The following is an 18482-nucleotide window of genomic DNA, read 5'->3' on the forward strand; positions in this document are numbered from 1 at the left end:
ATAAGACGACCCCACACTTTACAGATGATTTCTCAGGGTTCAAAAGTAGTCTTATACGCCAGTATATACAGTATTGCGGACATTGTTTAATATGTTGATTGCTGCATTTTAATTTAATTTATTTAAGAGTTTATTGTATACCTGTAATCTTATGTTGTTCACTGCCCAGAGCCCTTCGGGGGTAGGGCGGTATATAAAACCGAATAATAAAATAAATAAATAAAATTCTAACCATATTTGAGCAGGCATCTTATTTAATGGTGGGTGGAAAACTCTTATGCATGTCATGTTTTTCAGAGATTTAAGTTCTTAGCTACCACCCCTTTCCTACCACCCAAAACTTTATTTAGAATTTTGTAACATAACATTGCAGCCTACTTTTGTCCCTTGCTGGTGTGGCAGACTTTAAGGACAGGGTTGGTTTCATCCAAAGAATACTGCTGTGATTGTAGATGCAATGGATTGACTCCAGCAGGCTTTGCTGTGTGCCTTTAACCACACGCAAAAAATGATACTTACAAAGTAGACAGTTTATGCTCAAATACCATGCAGAGAATGGAAAAGGTTGTTTAGTAATTTCAAGTTGTGTTTCTCTTAGCTGGGGCTCTTTGGTGGGTGATTTATAATCATATATTTTATGGTATGTTGTGTTTGTATTTCCACTTGATGGTTATGATGTTTGTGTCTGTATTTGTATGAAGTATTAAATTAAAAAATGAACAAAAACCCCTGTGCTGGATAGAACCTCCATGGACAAAAGCCAAATGGAATGGGTGCTGTACAAAGTTGGGCCAGATTGATTGAAAAGGCTGTCTGACCACATTGGTTTGGCTATAAATCTGCTGATATATCATGTAGAACACACAAGGATTTAAAAAGGGTTACAACTTGTAATCGTTACTTAACCTGTTTTTTAGTGGCAATTGACCAGCACCGTTTCCAAAATCTGTGTTTGAGGTTTCCTCAGTCTGTGTATCACTTCTGATTTTTCTACTCTCCGAACTTCCTACCTTCCTGTATAGTTTAACGCTGGCCAATTTGTGTCATGTTCAGATAACTTCCTGTTGTCAGTGACAGAATGCCTAAGGCAGTTGGAAGTCAAAATGTACATGCATTGTTGTCCTACTGTATTCCAATAAAACTATGTCAGAGTTAAGAGTCTTATGCCAATTGTTTGTACCCTATCCTGGAATTATTCTATAATAGGTTAATGAAGGAGCAAAGTTTATAGATGTGTAATGCAGAGCAAGTATACGAAATAGGTGGGCTTCTGTGTGCAAATGGACAACAGTGGCTTTAAGGTGAGGCAGCATTGCACATATTAGAGAAATGGTGCAAAGAGTTCATTTGTGTGTATTCAGCTGGTGCAGTTCCATTCCTTTCTGCCTCTCATTGGTGGTCTATCACTGTTCTTCTATTTGAGAATGATTAATTTGTGTTCATTCCAGAGAGCAGCAGGGGCAGTTGGAAAGGGCCATCTTTATCCTCCTAAACGTCTGCCTCTTGCCCCTACAGCATTATATGGGAATGTATATCTCCTTTAGCAATGTTTCATTGTGGCTTTTGGATTCTCTTTTAATAGGCTTCCCTGCTGGCATGTATTTTGTAAAGAGAGCCCTTCATCTGCACCTATGTATTCGTCAGATGAGAACTATCCCTTGGCAAGCATGGAAGAAAACATCCAGGAAAAGGTAATGAATGTACGTGCCTCATTGCACTTAGAGTAAATCGGTTGACTTCTTTGGAGAACTTCAGGCAGCTGTAATACCATCTGCGTCGCATGTTAATTTATGTAGTCTGTTCTGTAAAATTCTATAGAAAAGCTGGATAACATCAGAATTTAAACAGAAGTGTCCTTTACCAGTGGCTCTATTCTTTGTTAGTCATGGAAGAAAAAGTCATGAAAATGGGTAACAGTCATTTTCTAAAACAGTTCTCAAGGGTGTGAGGTAGGCTTAATTGTGACTGGCAACCTCTGCTTCCCTCTCCCTTTAATTCTGGTTGTACCATTAAGATAACCCTGTGTGTGGCCACCAAGTGAGGATTATTTTAGGATCTCTTTTGGAAGCTATACAAGGCTTGTTTTCCTCTCTTGCTTGCTTTGAGCTGCACTTCTTGTAGCGGGTTTGAATGGTTTTTGGTTTTTTCTTTTTATGCGATCTGCTAAATGAGAGAGTGAGGTTTTTGCATCTCTGCAAAGATTGAAATATCTTGTTGCAACTCTTAAAACAATGAATTTATCATGGCTTAAGTTTTTTGTGAGCCGGAGCTCACTTTAATATATGCACAGAATATAAGCTCAGTAAGTACCATTACAATATATAGTGCACAACTTATTTATTATTTATTTATTTTATTAAATTTCTATACCGCCCTTCTCCGAAGGGCTCAGGGCGGTGTCCATCATTCAGATAACAGTTAAAATCAATTTCACCCCAATCCCAGTTAAAACCATATACAAATTACAAAATACATATACAAACTTCTGTTCAAACTACCCAACAATGCTAGACACTCCTAGACTCAGAAGAGCATTCATGCAAGTCAGAACACACACTCTACCCTCAGCAGTCTAAGCTGGCAGATACCAGAGAATTCCATATTCAGAGAGACTCTGCATCAGTGGATGCGGGACCCCTGATTCCCTGTCTCATATCCTGTTGGACTGTCAACTGCATAAAGACTTAAGGGAGAAAGTAATTATGATAGGACTGTAGCACCCTTTTACCAACAATTGAACAAATGTGAGCTTTTTAGATTCTTATTAATGGACCACAATTCAAGTGTTACTTTTGAAGTGGCAAAATTTTCATTAGCGGTCTCTGATCATGGTTATTTAGTCTTGTTAATAGTTCTAAGTAAAGACTATGGTAATTGTCGAGCAGAGCCTTCGATGGGCTAAACATTATATTTAATGTATTTATTTTAATTATGCCATTAAAGGTTGTCTTGAAACTCTTGAAACACATATACAGTGACATCAAAAGTTCATTCATTTGTACTTCCAGCATATGTGCTACCGGTATCTCTTCTGCCATGTATGTTAGCCAACCTAGGCAGCATTTGCACAGGGGAATGAAAGAATATGAATCAGGCGTTAGAAGCAGAAGCCTTTAGAAACGGGAAGGGGAGCATAGTTCCCTTGCCTGTTTAACAGTTGCAGTGTTTCAGTTTTTCAGGAACTGGCTTAATAGCTGTAGTACTTCAGCAGGAAAGTTTCAAAGGGAGATTCCAGCAAGAGTGCAACTCTGTTTTCCTTTTTGTGGGCACTATTCAGATTGAGCCTCTATTTTGCCAGTTCGTCAGTAGTTCAAAGTACTTCACACGCAGTGCTGAGTAGATTGTTTACTGTTTTGACAGATTCCTGTCTTTATCTGTGATCTACATTGTAAAGTAACTGCCTTGTGTCTTGCTAAACTCTGGGCCCTTTGACCTAGTTGCCACAACCCCCTTCTTCTACTGGTCAGTTTTCTGCTTTTCTGATTACATATAACACAGCACACATATTCAAGTAGCTCACATAAACTTGTGCTACAGTAAATTGTCACTTTGGTTACACCAAGGTAACGTAGCTTCTCCTCTGGGATTCCTGTGGGTTTTCTTTCCTTTTTTTCTTAGTTGTGAGGTGGCTGTCCCATATTGTAAGAGTGCTTTACTATTAACAAACTTGTGTTGACTACTAGCTGTTCTTGAGCCTCACATGACAAAGTTGAAACTAGTGAACTTAAGATCAGGGAGTATCCTATATTTAATGAGACGAGGGCCAGCTTAATTACTTTTTTATTCAAAAATATGGAAATGTCCATTGAGGCATCTGGTGGTAGTAGAGCCAGGTGATGTGGCTATTATTGGATATAAATTATTATGTTGGTGGCAAAATTTATAGGGGCAATAATTAATACCAGAAGAATAATACTAAATAAGGCATTATTTTATTGCTTTATTTTCTGTTCAAAGCTACAGCTGTATGGCCAGAACTAATAGATTGCTAGCTATTAAGTTGGCTGCAATAAAGTATCAGTGATATTTTGCAAATTGATATAGACCCTATCTTGAAAACTAATCTGTAGAGCAAAAATTAGATTCAGTGGCCTTGTTCTATTGGTTCCTAAAAACTGGAAGCTGCTAACAAGGAAAAAAAACTGGTTCACACTTATCGTATTAGTAAATGCCAGGCTGATTTCTTAACTACTTCATAAGATTATTCCACCATTAAGAATTTTAGGAGTATCAATACATACACCCACACCCACACTAATGGCATAGTGGTAATGGAAGGGCTTAAATTGGCTTTAAAATTTAAATATACAATTTTTGAGCCGCTGATCAAGAGATATTGATGGGAGATTGACACATCTATCAAAACTCTAATTTTGAGAACTGGCAGTACAATCCTGCACAGGTTAAAATTCTGGAAACTTAGAAACCATGAAAAGTATTCTTGCTGGGTCCTTCAGGAAAGCAGTCTGTGTGAAAATTTGGAATACTTTCAGTACATACTTTAAGCAGATTTGCTGTACTTTGAACAACGTAAAAGGTATTATCTATAATAAAATATCTGTTATTATTTGGCACGCTTATGGAATTTAAAAGCATAAATTAGTTTTCTACAAGCAAAATAGCACACATACCCTATACTAGAGAGAGCTATGTGCAACCTTTGCTTACAGATTTTAGCTTTTGCCAGCTGGTGAACAGAAAAAATAAGAGCTTAAATTAGAAAATTTACAAATAAACAAGGGCATATTGTTTAGAAACAGTCTTGAGATAGGACTTCTAGGATGTTTGGATATCGAGTTAAACTATATAACATTGAAAAAACACTGAACTCTTTCATAATATCAAACATGTGATATATTTTTGCCAAAAATATTCATATTTAGGCAAAAAAAATCATTGAAGACATGATATATGTCTGCAATACAGTTTATATTATTTAGATCATTAGATTCTTACATAAATTTTTCATACTGCTTGAAAAACAGCCTGTGTAATCTATAAAACAGGAGCAAATGTTAACTGTCCAAATGGTTTGAGCACAGTTCCTATTGAAAACCATTCCTCTTTAGAAAACAAGCTAAAAAGGCCAAATGGAAATAGAAGAGAGGGGGAGAACCTACTTTTAAGGAAATTCTGAAATAGAAATGGCAAATGTCAAGGTTTTTTTTTTAACAAAACACGAACATAACAAAAAATAACCAAATAGCTCTGTTGGGAAGCAGTTAGTGTGTGCAGTCTAGAGAAAACCTTATACAAAATAGAAAACTCAGTCCCTTCCTAAAGCTTCTGTACATTCCTGGTTCTCCCTAGCTAGGCTGAGGAGGCAGACTCATTCAGAGTTTCAAAGCTTAGTTGGAGATAGTGAGTGCTCTCTGTACCACAATCCTTTCCCCAGCCTCAAGAAACAATTTCCAGTGCCCCCCCCAAAAAAATTGAACCCAAAATGCAAATGCATTTTTCCTTGCATTAAAAAAGTAGTGGGTTTTCTGTAATGGGTAGGAGAACTGCAGGGAGAGTGAGCAGTGGGATGAAGGAGATCGAAGAGCCATACTTTGAACGATATTCAGGTTGAAACAAGGATATGGAAAGAATGCTTAGGCAGGTAAGGTGATGCAATATGATACTCATCCCTGTGAAATCTAGGGAACTACCCAGTTACTTGTCTTCCCTGCCCATTATGACAAATCTTGGGTTGGAAAGAAACAATTCAGTAGGCTTTGACAGAGCCATGAACGGTTTCCTGTGAAAGTTACAGTCAGCCATGAGAGCTTGATAGTGAATGACACACATGCTTGTCTGGATCCAGCCAGCTTTTCTACTGATGAGAAGGTGTTGGGGGTGTGGGTTGTCCCCATCAATCAGCAACGAGGATATGATGGGGACCCTGAAACTTGCCCATACAAAAGCCATGTGGATTGTGGGCTGTAATAAGGACAGGGTATGGATGAGATTGATTGAAAAAGCTGGATGGATTGGATATGTTAGTGTTCACACTTCGTTAGCTCCAAGTCACTTGCCAGAATACTTTTTTCTGCAGTTCCTACAGATGTTATGTTAATAATGACATCCACAGAACGCTAGCTTCCACTGCATCTAATTTTTGCTCCTGTACTTTGAAGCATGAAGAAGTGTTTGATTGGATTTGTTTCTTCAGGGAAACAATTGCAAAAAGTGTAGCTGAATTCTTTCCATTATCAAATTACTGCTGTATGTGAGGAGAAGGTTAACTCACTAGGATTTACTTGAGGAGAAGGGTGACAGCCCAGTGGAAAGTTTCTGTGTGAGGATAAGGAAAGGAAAGGAGACTGCCTGACCCTGGTGAGGAGGTGGATGCTGCCCTCTTTGAACAGCGTGACAGGGTATCCAGACAACATGACTTAGTAATTATAGATAACTTCAACCTCCCTGATATGTGCTGCGAGACAAACTCCACCAAGCGTCCACAGTTATGCAAGTGCCTGACCTGCCTGGCGGACAACTTCCTTCCATCAAATGGTGGGGGAAGCTACAAGGGGCTCAATATTGACCAACAGGCGAGGGATGGTAGATGGGGTGAAGGTGGTGGGACCTTAGGCAGAAGTGACCATCTCTTCCTAAGATTCCTCTTGCTGTAGGGACCAAGGAAGTTTGTAGCCACATGTGTCTTTAGATTTTAATGAACTCAGAGGCATGATGAGAGTCATTCCACAGGCAAGATGGCTGAAAGGGAAAGGAGCAAGTGAAGCGTCGGCTCTCCTAAAACAAGAGTTCTTGCAAGCCCAAGCCATAGTTAGTCGAACAACAAAGGAACATAATAGCGGATCCAAGAAGCCAGTGTGGATTAACAAGAGAATTTCATGATCAGCTGAGGGAGGAAAAGAAAATGTTAAAGAAATGGAAACAAGGATGTACATTTATAGAAGAGTATCTGTGGGTTTTTAGGCACTATCGATCAATTATCCAAGAGGCCAAACCTTGCAGTGAGTTGATGCTGGCCAGGGAGGCTCACTACAACATGATATGCGAGGAGCGAACACAAAGTTTAAAAGGTGATAGGTCCACTGCTGTGTGAAAATGGAGAAACTGATAGAAGGCAGAAAGGCTCTATGTGCCTGTTGTGCTTCTGTGTTTTCCCTGAAGAAGAGGACAGGCTCATTTAGAGATAATAATGGGTGAGACAGCTTCCAGGCTGCTGGTTGATATGGACAGAGGAGAACCATGAGAAACACTTGGCTGCTTTGGAAGAGTACACATCCCCTGGTCCAGAGGAGGACAAGAAGCATGCCACAAGACTGAAGAGGACAAACAGTATCCCAGTTTTCCAAAAAGGGAGGGAGATGACCCAGGACACTATAGGACAGTCAGTCTGACCTCTGTCCCAGGAAAGATAGTAGAGCAGATTTTAAAGGAACAATTCTGTGAGCATCTGAAGGACAACTTGGTGATCCAGGGGAAGTCAGTGCAGATTTGTCCCCAACTGGAGGGGGAGGCATGTAAACTGACTAGGGTCCCCACTTCATTGAAAGGCAGGGTATAAAAGCAAAGAAATATACTTATATTGTATGAGCACTATCAGCAAGTAACTACCAAACATTCCTATTTCACACTCATTTAAAGGTGGCGGGGACGTTCCTTCTACAGTGATCTTAAGCAGGAAGGTAGAAGAGTTTCTTCCTGTTGTTATTTCATCAGGCTTAATTCTGTTTTGACTAATTCTGCTTTTGGAGCATACTCTGTCAATCTGAGGATTTCCATGTTGATAACGAGATTTGCAAGCACTTTAAAGTGGCCTGGTTTATTTGTGGCAGGCTTTTCATCTCCTAGAGCCATGAGACTAACTGTAACAAAATTCATAAAACATAGTACTGAAATATCCCTCCAGTGTGTGTTCAGAAGACCTGGCAGAATAGAGATTTTTTTTTACCTGTTTTTGAAAATCCAAGGAAAGAACTGGTTTTCCCATGGCTTGTTATGGGAGAGCGTTCAGCAACTGGAATGCAGCCATTGAAAGACCTTGCTCCTGGGACATTCATTTCTGCTAGTGAAAGTTGCTGGAACATGTCCACACTGGCAGATCTCTGTTCCCAAAGTGGTTCACAAGGGAGGAGGAGTTCATTAATGCGCCATTATCTCAAGCCTCTAAACTGTTCATAGTCAACCCTATACCTTGATGTCTGCTGGGAAACAAATCAGCAGTTGCTGTTCTTTCAGTACAGGCATAATTTGGAGGTAATTCTGACTGTTTTCCAGAGCAGCCTAAGAAAGAGCCCAGTTTGAATTGTGGAATAGAAAGCATTTCATAAGTCTCTAGTTCTGGAAAAGAATATCCCAGTGGTGTCTTGCGCTGGCATGAATTGTACTTCAGAGATCATTTGACAGGGCTTTTCAGTTTCATTAGTAAAAAATAAAGATTAGATTAAATATTGAATGATTCAGTGGTTTCAGAATTAAAAATGGTTGCCCGAAGCTGGCGTATCAGAGTAAAAAGGTCAAAGTTGGCCAGTGCATTTATTTGAAGGTCACACTTTTCTATCTTCCAATTAGGAGGAGGTGGATGGATACATTGGAATGCTGCCTTTAGAACCCGGTGAATCCATTTTGAGTGGTGATCCAGAAGAAGAATGTTCAGTTGACTGCACAAAGCAAAAACAGGCAAGCCTTTTCACTTGGCTTTTGTTCATGGTACATTTAGCAGGAACATCATGGGTGTGGAGCCTGGTAGTCATCTTTCCAGTGGCAGTCCTCTTTCAACTGGGTGCAGCCATTTGAGAAAGCAGCTGATGGCGTTGCCTTCGACGTGTAGAACTCAGAATTTCGTTGAGGTTCCTCTTCTTTCATAAAAGGCATTGATCCAAAGGATCATAATCAGAGCTCCTCAGAATAGATGTCTCATCCCTGCCTTCTGCAGCCATAGATGAAACAGAGCAGCATGCAGAAAGATGTAAAAGTCACAGAGGGGAAGGGAACTAGCAAATGTTGTTGCGCTCCCCGCCCAGCATTTTTCGTATGTGTTCTTGTTGATGTCTGATGAGACAGTAACTTAAAATGTACCTTAGGTAGAAAATTCAACATTTTCTGAGACGATGATAAAATGTAAATAGCATAACGTTTATGGAAGCTTAAAAGTTCCAGGTGGGGGCCTGCAAAACTCGCAGGTTGATTCCCTCCTCCTTATTGCTGAGCCTGCTGAGGCTACCTCACAATCCCTATCTTTGTCAGTCCCACTAGTCTGGAGCAGCTGCCTCTGGGCCAGAGGGGATACTGACACCTGCCAAGAGTAGGTATATTCCCTGTGCATGTACAAAGAATGCTTTCTTTAGTTTTGCGGGGATTTAAATTCCCCAGGGTTTTTTTATGTTTCAGATTTTTCTGCAGACCGGGGGCGGGGCGGGGGGGGGGTCTCCTGAGTCGGCAGAAAAACTTGTTGCAGGGTCTTCTCCCATCGGCAGATTTAAGTGTCCACTGGCAGGGAACAAACTTGGGAGTTAAGGCCTATAGATGAAGATTGTTTTGAGAAACCATGAAAGTGTTGATAAGCTGAAATACTTGTAATACTTTCTCTTAATCTTAAAGTCATTTTGCTGCTTTAGCAACACATAGTATTTTGCCTACATATGAAATTTAGAAAGTATAATGTCTGAATTTCCGTCAGACAAAACTGGGAATATATCCATTACCAGAGTGCAGCTGCAGACTGCTGCACCCTATGCTACCTTAACCAAATGAATGTTAGTTTTTCCCACCTGAGAGGTAGGAAAAATAAGAATTAGAAACAGGAAACTCAAATTATGCAGTGAGCAAAAAAGTATATTTAGGCAGAACCAGTCTCACACTGTGGTAACAGCTAGCGGCAAGTTTGGATTCACAGTTAAGTTTAAGACCTTGAAAACAAATTATTCAACAATTTAGTGGAATATATTGACTAGGAGTGAAATTAATCTGTTTTAAGAAAATAAACATCCTTGAAATATGTTTATTTATGTTTACAGTATACACAGGAATTAGCTTTAGCCAATTCTGTAATAAAGATTTTTATGAGAACATTTGCACATTTTGAGTGAGTGAAAACCTTGTCTTAAGAACATAAGAACATGAGAAAGAGCCAGCTGGATCAGACCAGAGTCCATCTAGTCCAGCACTCTGCTACTCGCAGTGGCCCACCAGATGCCTTTGGGAGTTCACATGCAGGATGTGAAAACAATGACCTGCTGCTGCTGCTGCTCCCGAGCACCTGGTCTGTTAAGGCATATGCAATCTCAGATTAGGGCGAATCGAGATTGTTCTCCATAGATCGACTTCTCCTCCATAAATCTGTCCAAGCCCCTTTTAAAGCTATCCAGGTTTAAAAACCGTTCACTCACTCCCAAAGAAAATATTTCATTCACGTTTTTAGTGCTCTCAAATTTTAAAGCTTTCCACAATCTCTTTAGTTGAGTTTGTGTAGAAGATACAAATATATCTTCAGATAGTCTTTGAAACTTGTAATAAGAGTTGATAAGATTTCAATCCTCTGTACCGTTTTTAAAATTATGTATGATTTGAAGTCATCTAGGTTAAATTATTGTATTTCGATTCTGTCACTCAACACAAGGGCTTGGCTCATAAGCCATGCTTCCATGGTAGGTCCTGGGCTGCATGGTGATTTCATGTGGTGCTTTTTGGCTCATAAAGAGTTGTTATCTTGGATCCCACAGAGCATTTCCTTGGGTGGAAGGAACTGTTCTCATGGAGTGTGACTCAAAACCTGCATTGTGGGGGACATTTTGGGCTACGGCGGAAGGGACAAACATGGAAGTGCTGTTGAAATGCTCAATTAAATCCAAGCTATGGGTCTTGAATGAGCAGAAGCTCCTAAAAAATGTATCCTTCAGTGGAGAACTGCCCCCACTGCGGGAAAGGGCTCTGCAGATACAAGGCTTTGTTTCCAGCCTAGGAAGATTTCCAAGCTTCCCAACTGCCAGAACTAGTTTAACATGTGACACTGTTTTACCAATGTAGACCATGGAAACAGGGGAATTAAAAACGCCTGAAGACGTGACTCAACCTTTAGATGAGACTCAACCTTTAGATGAAGCTTCTTCTAGCATAGCTGCTACCCTCGAGAAGATTTCTAGTACACCTACCTCAGAGATCTTGCCAGTCTCTCAGCCTAGGTAAATATAATTCAATTCAGTTATCCTGTTTCCGAATGCAATGTCCTTTGTTGTCTGTTCTATATGCACATTGGAAGCAGTGCGGATTGCATGCATCTCAAGTTTTTTGTGCACTCTGTACAAATAAATCTTGGAGGTAATTGGGACTGTTTTATCTCTACATCTCATTTATCTTATTCATAATAAACCAATTCAGATGGGTAGCCGTGTTGGTCTGAACCAGTAGAAAATAACTTTGAGTTCAGTAGCACCTTTGAGACCCCCAAGGTTTCATTCGTGGTAGGAGCTTTCATATGCACGCACACTTCTTCAGACAATAGACCAACTGATGCTGTATGGATGCTGACAAACTGCATTTATTTGAAGGTTGCTGAATTAATAATACCACTAAGGTACAGCACTTTTGCCCTTGGGTGGGTGCCAGTACAGGTGAATATTTTCCACAAGGAATAATAGATTTGTCTCAGGGACCACAAGGTCTCAGAACAGCGAAAGGACGGGGTTGTCTTTACTGGCTGCTGTGGGTTTTCTGAGTTGTGTGGCCATGGTCTGGTAGCCTTTGCTCCTAACGTTTCACCTGCGTCTGTGGCTGGCACATTGTTGATGCTATGTGGGGTTCTCCAGCCATCCAGAATGGAAGCCCCACATCTTGGTTGTCATTGAGCAAAGAAGGTTGTTTACATGGTGCATAAATGCTGCTCTTATTTGGGGTGGGTGGGTTACCCTGTAATTGTGTGTGATTGTGAAAAATTGATCTCCCCTGTCCTGCCAACCTGGAGATTTCCCCATTTTCAGGGAAAATGTCCCAGCCCAGGGTGAGCCATCCTTGAAGATTTTAGTTACGAACCAGGGCTTGGGGGCATCTTTCTGAAAGCATTGGCATCATTCTCATGCTTTTTACAAAAAGAGCTTCAAAACCACCCTTGCAGAGTTCTGGGATGGGTGTGGTATCTCTTGACTAGTAGTTCCAGAGGAACAAGTGTATGTTTGTTTCCCTTCAGTGCAATAGAAAATTCCAGTGCTGATAACCCTGTCGTTACCTCTGCTGAAGCTGAACAGGCAGAACCTAACTGCGACATTGGAGGGACACTTGAAACAGAGGAGGCTCAGAGTGAGCCTTCCACTCTTGTTGCTTCACCAGAGAGGTGAGTAGAAATGCGTAAGCCGGCAGCTCTTTGTTCTGGTTTTTATTGTCTAAGGATATTCCAAGCTGGGTACCAAGGAGAACTTTTAACGTTGGCATGTTTTCAGCCTTGTAGGTCAACATATAGAAAACATTTCCTCGCGCACGAAGGGGAAAATTACTAAACCGGGATTTGAACCGAAACTTGCTGCTGCTGAGCAGAAGGCAGATCCAAAGTCTGCGTTGAATGCTTCGGGTAACATAAGAGGAGATGTGAGTGCTACAACCCAAAACATTCAGTTTTGCATTGGAAGTTTTTACAGGATGTTGCCAGTTCTTTTTGACGCTTTCTGTCATTCCGGGAGTAGTTTGTAGCTTTTCTTTCGTTGGAATGAATTAGTCATTTTACATTTCATGTAAGCCTCTGTTTGAAGTAAACAGATACCTTGCTGGGTTGGATCGCGCAATCCATCAGTGGAAAGCATTTGTGGATGCGGGTTTTTGCTAGGTCCCCTTTTCCCTATTAGCTCTTTCCTGCCTCTGAGTCCTGGAGGTTCAGAGACCCGTGTGTACTTACAGCCATGCAAGAGGAGGTTGCAGTAAGGAGGGAGCAAAATCACCATCTCTTTTCCCTTCGGTCCAGTAGTATTGCCCCTTTCCCTCTCCTTATTGCAGCCCCTGACACACATTGCTCTTAGTTTACATAGGTCTTGTGAATTCAGAAGTCAATTTTCCTGGCCTTGGAAGGCACTGTGGGGAGGCAGGGAATGGCGTAAAATGCCATGTTACCTCTGCTAATGACTCTGCTGGATCAAATCCGTTGTTCACTTCAGAACTGCCTAACGAAGGATGCTGCATGGCTTTCAGTTGTGGATTCTTCTGTGCACTAGCAGGGCTACCTGCAGTCCCATTGAGTGGAGAGATTCTTAAATGAGTTGCATCTATCATAGTTCCCTTTCTACTGCTGTATTCTAGGTTTTTTTAAAAAAAAACTAACCTGCCAACAGATGATGATAGTATTTCAAATGCAGGATACCCTCATGCTGACTTGGAAACTTTCCCCTTAGAATTGAGAAGAGCAAAAATGAAACTTCATGCAGAAAAATCGATGGCACTGCAAATAGAGTAAATTGCAAATCTTGCCTGCTTTTCGATCTGTGACATTGTTAATCACCGTATTATCCTCATTGTAGACAGTTAAGAAAATACAAGTGAGACCCTTGAAAATCACGGGTTAATCCTCTCCCCTCCCCATTGCTGAACCTGCCACCGCTGTTCCAATCTCTAGGCAACTTTCAGCCTCCCCAGTGGTCCAGAGGAGCTGCCTCTGGGCTGGCAGCGGAAAATGGCAGCTGCCAATGATAGGTGTGTTCTCTGTGCATGTGCAGAAAATTCTTGCTTTAGTTTTGGGGGGATTTAATCCCACCTTTTAGTTTCAGATTTTTATGTGGGGATTTTAGGGGATCCCCCAAGTCTGCAAAAAACCCTATTGGGAGTGAATGTGTCCCCTATGTGCAGATTTAAGCATCCTCAGGCATGGGGAGCACTTGGGAATTAGATATATAGATGGATCTACTCTATTCCAAGTCAGGTGTTTTGATTTTGCATTTGTTTAGTCCGTAGACATTGCTTAAACTCAGATATGTTTACATTATAGTATAAAACATCCAGCAAAATTGGCAACCTGCCGTTACCCCTACGCTTGCTATGCTGTATGAGTTCTTAAGTCTCTTAGTGAACTGAATACTACACAACTTGGTACATGTGCTATTGTTTGCCTATCATGTATGTTGATTCCTGATCTTTGCCATCTTGCCTTCTTCTGCAGCGAAAAGTGGGAGAAATTGACCCAACTTCTGTGATAACTCCTAAGGACCCAGGAGATATTCCCACATTTGATGAGTGGAAGAAGCAGGTTATGGAAGTAGAAAAAGAAAAGAGTGAGCTCACTTAATTTTTTAGTTAGACTATGAACAAATCTTGTCTTTATTTAAGTATTTAACGTTGGCCGTGTGTCCTGACTTCAGGAAGGGTCCATGAGTTTCCTTAAAAGGAAGATGTTTGGGTTGGAGCTATACTGCTAAGAACGGATCAGCGAGTTTGTGAAAGAGGGTATTTTCAATTTGGTCTGCCAATATCAGCTCCCAGCATTCCTTTTTCTCAAACTGTTGTGGGGAAGGGGTGGGGGAACACTCACTCATGTGGTATTGGGGGACGAGGGCTGTAGCGAATCATATTTCCCTTATTCTTGCATAAGCAAAAAAAACAGGATAGAGGAGAGTGGGAAAGATCTACTTTCGTGGTCTCACGTCATTCCCAGGAGTTGATTGAGAGGTTGTTGTGGATAAGTCTAGAGGATCCTTGAGTTCCCATGCTCCTTTCCCTTGTGATCAGTTTGATTATTAAACACTTCCAATTTGCAACAAGCCATAGTTTGTCTTCTCTGGGCTATGGTCTGTTCTGTTCAATCCCAACCTGTATTTCAAGCTAGATTTAAACCAAAGTTTGGAATCCTGGTTTGAAGAGAAGGAGCCATCGATTGTGGCTTGGTTATTGTGAAAACGCACATGAAGCTACCTTATACTGAATCAGACCACACATTCCAGCCATTACTGAATTATGTGAAATTATTCGAATTCCCAGTAGAAGGATTCTCTTTATTCATTGTTAGTGTGGCTTTCCTTGTTTCAATTAAAGCACAAAGCTCTATTTATTCCATTTCTTTAGAGCGATCGAACAATTTTCTACTATGTTTTCTCTTTTATGCAGGTCAAGCAATGCATCCTTCCTCCAATGGAGGTCAACATTCTACAAAAAAGGTTCAGAAAAATAGAAATAACTATGCTTCAGTGGAGTGTGGTGCCAAAATATTGGCAGCTAATCCGGAAGCGAAGGTAATCACGCTATTTCAATTTCCTTCTGGAATACTGTCAGATTTTTCTGATAAGCCTTTGATTTCTTGAATCAGCTTTGGACTTTTGGGAGCACAAGTATTCTATTAGTTACGGTGTGCAGCAGGGGCATGCCGCCCATGGGAACATAGGGTATCCCATGTTCCCGGGCACATGTGATTTAGTCACATGGGGGGACGCCGGGTCCTGGGGAGGCCAGGGGGGTGGAGCTGCCTACCACCGACCCAGCCTCCCTGCTGGCTGCCATAAGTGGGGCATGGGGGTGTGTGTGCATAGGAAGGCGGTCATGCCCTGGGCACCATTTAGGCTTGATATGCCTCTGGTGTGCAGTGTTTATACACTTTTAAGACAGCCTGCACTGAAAGCTAATATCCAATTACTCTATTTTGAATATTTTCTGTATTTTGAGCGTTCTTAAAGTTAGCAGTGATATAGCACAAAGACATTAGTAAAACTCTCTGCAGTTATATAAAATGTGCTTTTCATTCTTTATGCAGAGCACATCAGCTATACTAATGGAGAATATGGATCTCTACATGCTAAATCCATGCAGTACTAAAATCTGGTAAGTTTTCAGGCTTTTAGACGGGAATTAGTGTGTCCTATAAATATGTGTGCCATCTGACTTCAGGTAAATAACAGTTAATGAAAGTGATTGGATGTCTATATTTTGAAGTGCATTTCTGGAGCAAGGCTGTAGTTCAGAAGATTTTTCAGTTGTTGGCAATCTTTCCCTGCATTTGTGCTAATTTTACCTTTGCCTTGAAGGTTTGTTGTGGAGCTATGTGAGCCAATCCAGGTGAAGCAGCTGGACATTGCTAACCATGAATTATTCTCATCCACTCCTAAGGACTTTTTGGTGTCCATCAGTGACAGGTATGATCCTGATCTGAATGTGGTTTGTTGCCACAAAGACCAATAAATCCCTTCTGTTGAAGTGACTTCTCAGCTTCCGTGCCCTGTGCAGGCATATCCAGTACTCTGCTTTAGTGTCACAGAGCATGTTGCAGCATGTCAGGAAATTTCTTACTTAATGTACCAGTCCGAGAAACAATTTTCCTAGCTGGAAGGAAACATAAATGGGTTGGTAGTATTTCTCCTTAAAATTTGTACCACCAAACTTGCTGATTTCAAAGCTGGGTGGGTGGATCATGAACCATAGGTATTTCAGTTTGTTCAGTTAATCAATCATAGTTTGTATAGATTTCTTTCTGGAACTGTCTCCCCAATGCTGTATTGTTTCTCCTAGTCCTCAGGACCAATATCTTGGGTTTTCTGTTTTTCAAAAAGTGCTTGCAGACCTTTAGATCCAACCAAGAGTGCGCAGGATTCATTGCTTTACAAAATCCCTTTTCCTTTCTAACGATTCAGACGTTGACATAACTGTTTTAAGTATGGTCCACCTAGATCAGTGTTTTCTCAACCTGGGGGTCGGGACCCCTTTGGAGGGGGGGGGTGTCGAATGACCCTTTCATAGGGGTCGCCTAAGACTTTCTGCATCAGTGTTCTCCACCTGTAAAATGGATAAATGTTAGGGTTGGGGGTCACCACAACACGAGGAACTGTATTAAAGGGTCGCAGCATTAGGAAGGTTGAGAACCACTGACCTAGATGACCGTCTTACCCTATATGTCCCGAATAGGCCTCTGCACTCAGCGGAGGCTAATCTGCTGGTAGTCCCCCGCCCCTCATCGATGCGGCTGGTCTCTACCCTGGCCAGGACCTTTACAGCCCTGGCCCCATCCTGGTGGAATGCTCTACCATCTGCTGTCCGGGCCCTGCGGGACCTTGGTGAGTTCCGCAGGGCCTGCAAGACCGAGTTATTCCACTGGGCCTTTGGGAATGCCAGCTGCAGTTTGCCTGCCCCCCTCTGAAGCCCCCGCAATAGCTTGCCATCTCCAGCATTGCCTGGTTACTGATTCCATCTATTTTTGGGCAGTTCTGACCCTCCTGGCCTTTGGTCCGAGCACCATCAGTATTTGTATTTGGATTGATATATGAACTGCTGCTATAATGTATTTTAGTGTTTTTGTTGGTATACTATTTTATGATATTTTACATTGTAAATGCTTTTTGCGTTTATTGTACACTACCCAGAGCCCTCCAGGGGTTGGGCGATCTATCAAGTCTAAATAATAATAACAACAATATTGTTGTTGTTGTTGTTGTTATTATTATTGAGTCAAATGCAGTGTTTCTCTGAACCAGCTGGAAGTCACTGTTCTCTCTCTCTTTTTACAAATGATTTTTTTTATTTTCTAGATACCCAACAAATAAATGGGTCAAGCTGGGCACTTTTCATGCTCGAGATGAGAGGAATGTCCAGAGTTTTCCTCTGGATGAACAGATGTATGCAAAATATGTGAAGGTGATTTCTGTTTGCAGTGACCACAACCTTAATCTAGTGAGCCTGTGATGCTCCAACTGAAAATGCTGCTCCCCCAGATCAGAAATAACATCCTGCACTTTTCCATCTTGTGCATTTGCTCTCCCCCTCCCCCCTTGCCCATCCCTCAATAAATAAATGCATAGAGATTGGGGTCAGTTAATTTTAGGCTTACATTTTATTGATTGATTCGCCATCTACATAGGAATTGGATTTAGAACTTACACGGAAATTAATTTTAGAATTTATTTATGTAATCTATGATGGTGTTGTTGGTTTTGACCTTGATGTAAGCCGCCCTGAGCCTGACTCTGGCTGGGGATTGGGCCGGGTATAAACCCAAATATATAATGCCTGGATGGATAGAGTTCATTCATAATTCCTGGTGGACTACTCTGTTAGTCTATTATACCAAAGTTAAGCAGGAGTTGTCTAGTAGCACCTTAAAAACAAACAGGTTCCAGCTAACTGGACTCATGTTGACTATAGCAGCGCTTAATCCAACCTATCATAATGTATGATTCAGATGGTGCATTGATGAGCGTGGTGCACAAAATGTTTCCCCCCTCAAGAGGTCAAAGTGTTTGGTGTGCTGTCATACATGCCAAGATTGCTTTTTTTGAGTACAACGGTCTAAGGAACTTGTAAACCATAGTGATTAATCCTCAGGCAATGTGCTGCACCTAACCATATGCAGTAACTGTGAGTCATCAGATACTTTAATAATAAATCAGATATCTTTTAATGACTGCATTCCAGTTGCCAGCTTAGTTTATACAAGGATGTAAAATGATTGTCCATAAACCAGATTGGACTGGATTAGATGTTCTAGTAGAATGAAGGTAACTTGTCTGCATAATCTAGCATACCATGACAGTCCCATTTTTTTGTGGATTATCCTTTTTTGCAGCCCTGCAAATTGGTATGGA

The 18482-nt window shown here is 41.1% G+C and overlaps 1 protein-coding gene across 3 annotated transcripts in view; it reads left to right on the forward strand.

Annotated features, from left to right (window-relative positions):
- The window catches only part of SUCO (SUN domain containing ossification factor), a 46384-nt gene that overhangs the window by 8411 nt on the left and 19491 nt on the right, over positions 1-18482 (forward strand). For 2 of the 3 annotated variants that reach the window (XM_048496800.1, XM_048496802.1), the window contains exons 2-11: positions 1583-1700; positions 8524-8631; positions 10978-11132; positions 12134-12277; positions 12384-12528; positions 14084-14195; positions 15025-15149; positions 15665-15732; positions 15936-16043; positions 17430-17535. In XM_048496800.1, the coding sequence (XP_048352757.1) occupies positions 1583-1700; positions 8524-8631; positions 10978-11132; positions 12134-12277; positions 12384-12528; positions 14084-14195; positions 15025-15149; positions 15665-15732; positions 15936-16043; positions 17430-17535 (1189 nt within the window). The remainder of the gene's footprint in view (positions 1-1582; positions 1701-8523; positions 8632-10977; positions 11133-12133; positions 12278-12383; positions 12529-14083; positions 14196-15024; positions 15150-15664; positions 15733-15935; positions 16044-17429; positions 17536-18482) is intronic. The other variant, XM_048496801.1, reaches the window with a different exon arrangement.

This window comes from Sphaerodactylus townsendi, linkage group LG05 (assembly GCF_021028975.2).
Source record: "Sphaerodactylus townsendi isolate TG3544 linkage group LG05, MPM_Stown_v2.3, whole genome shotgun sequence".
NCBI classification, from domain to species: Eukaryota; Metazoa; Chordata; class Lepidosauria; order Squamata; family Sphaerodactylidae; genus Sphaerodactylus; species Sphaerodactylus townsendi.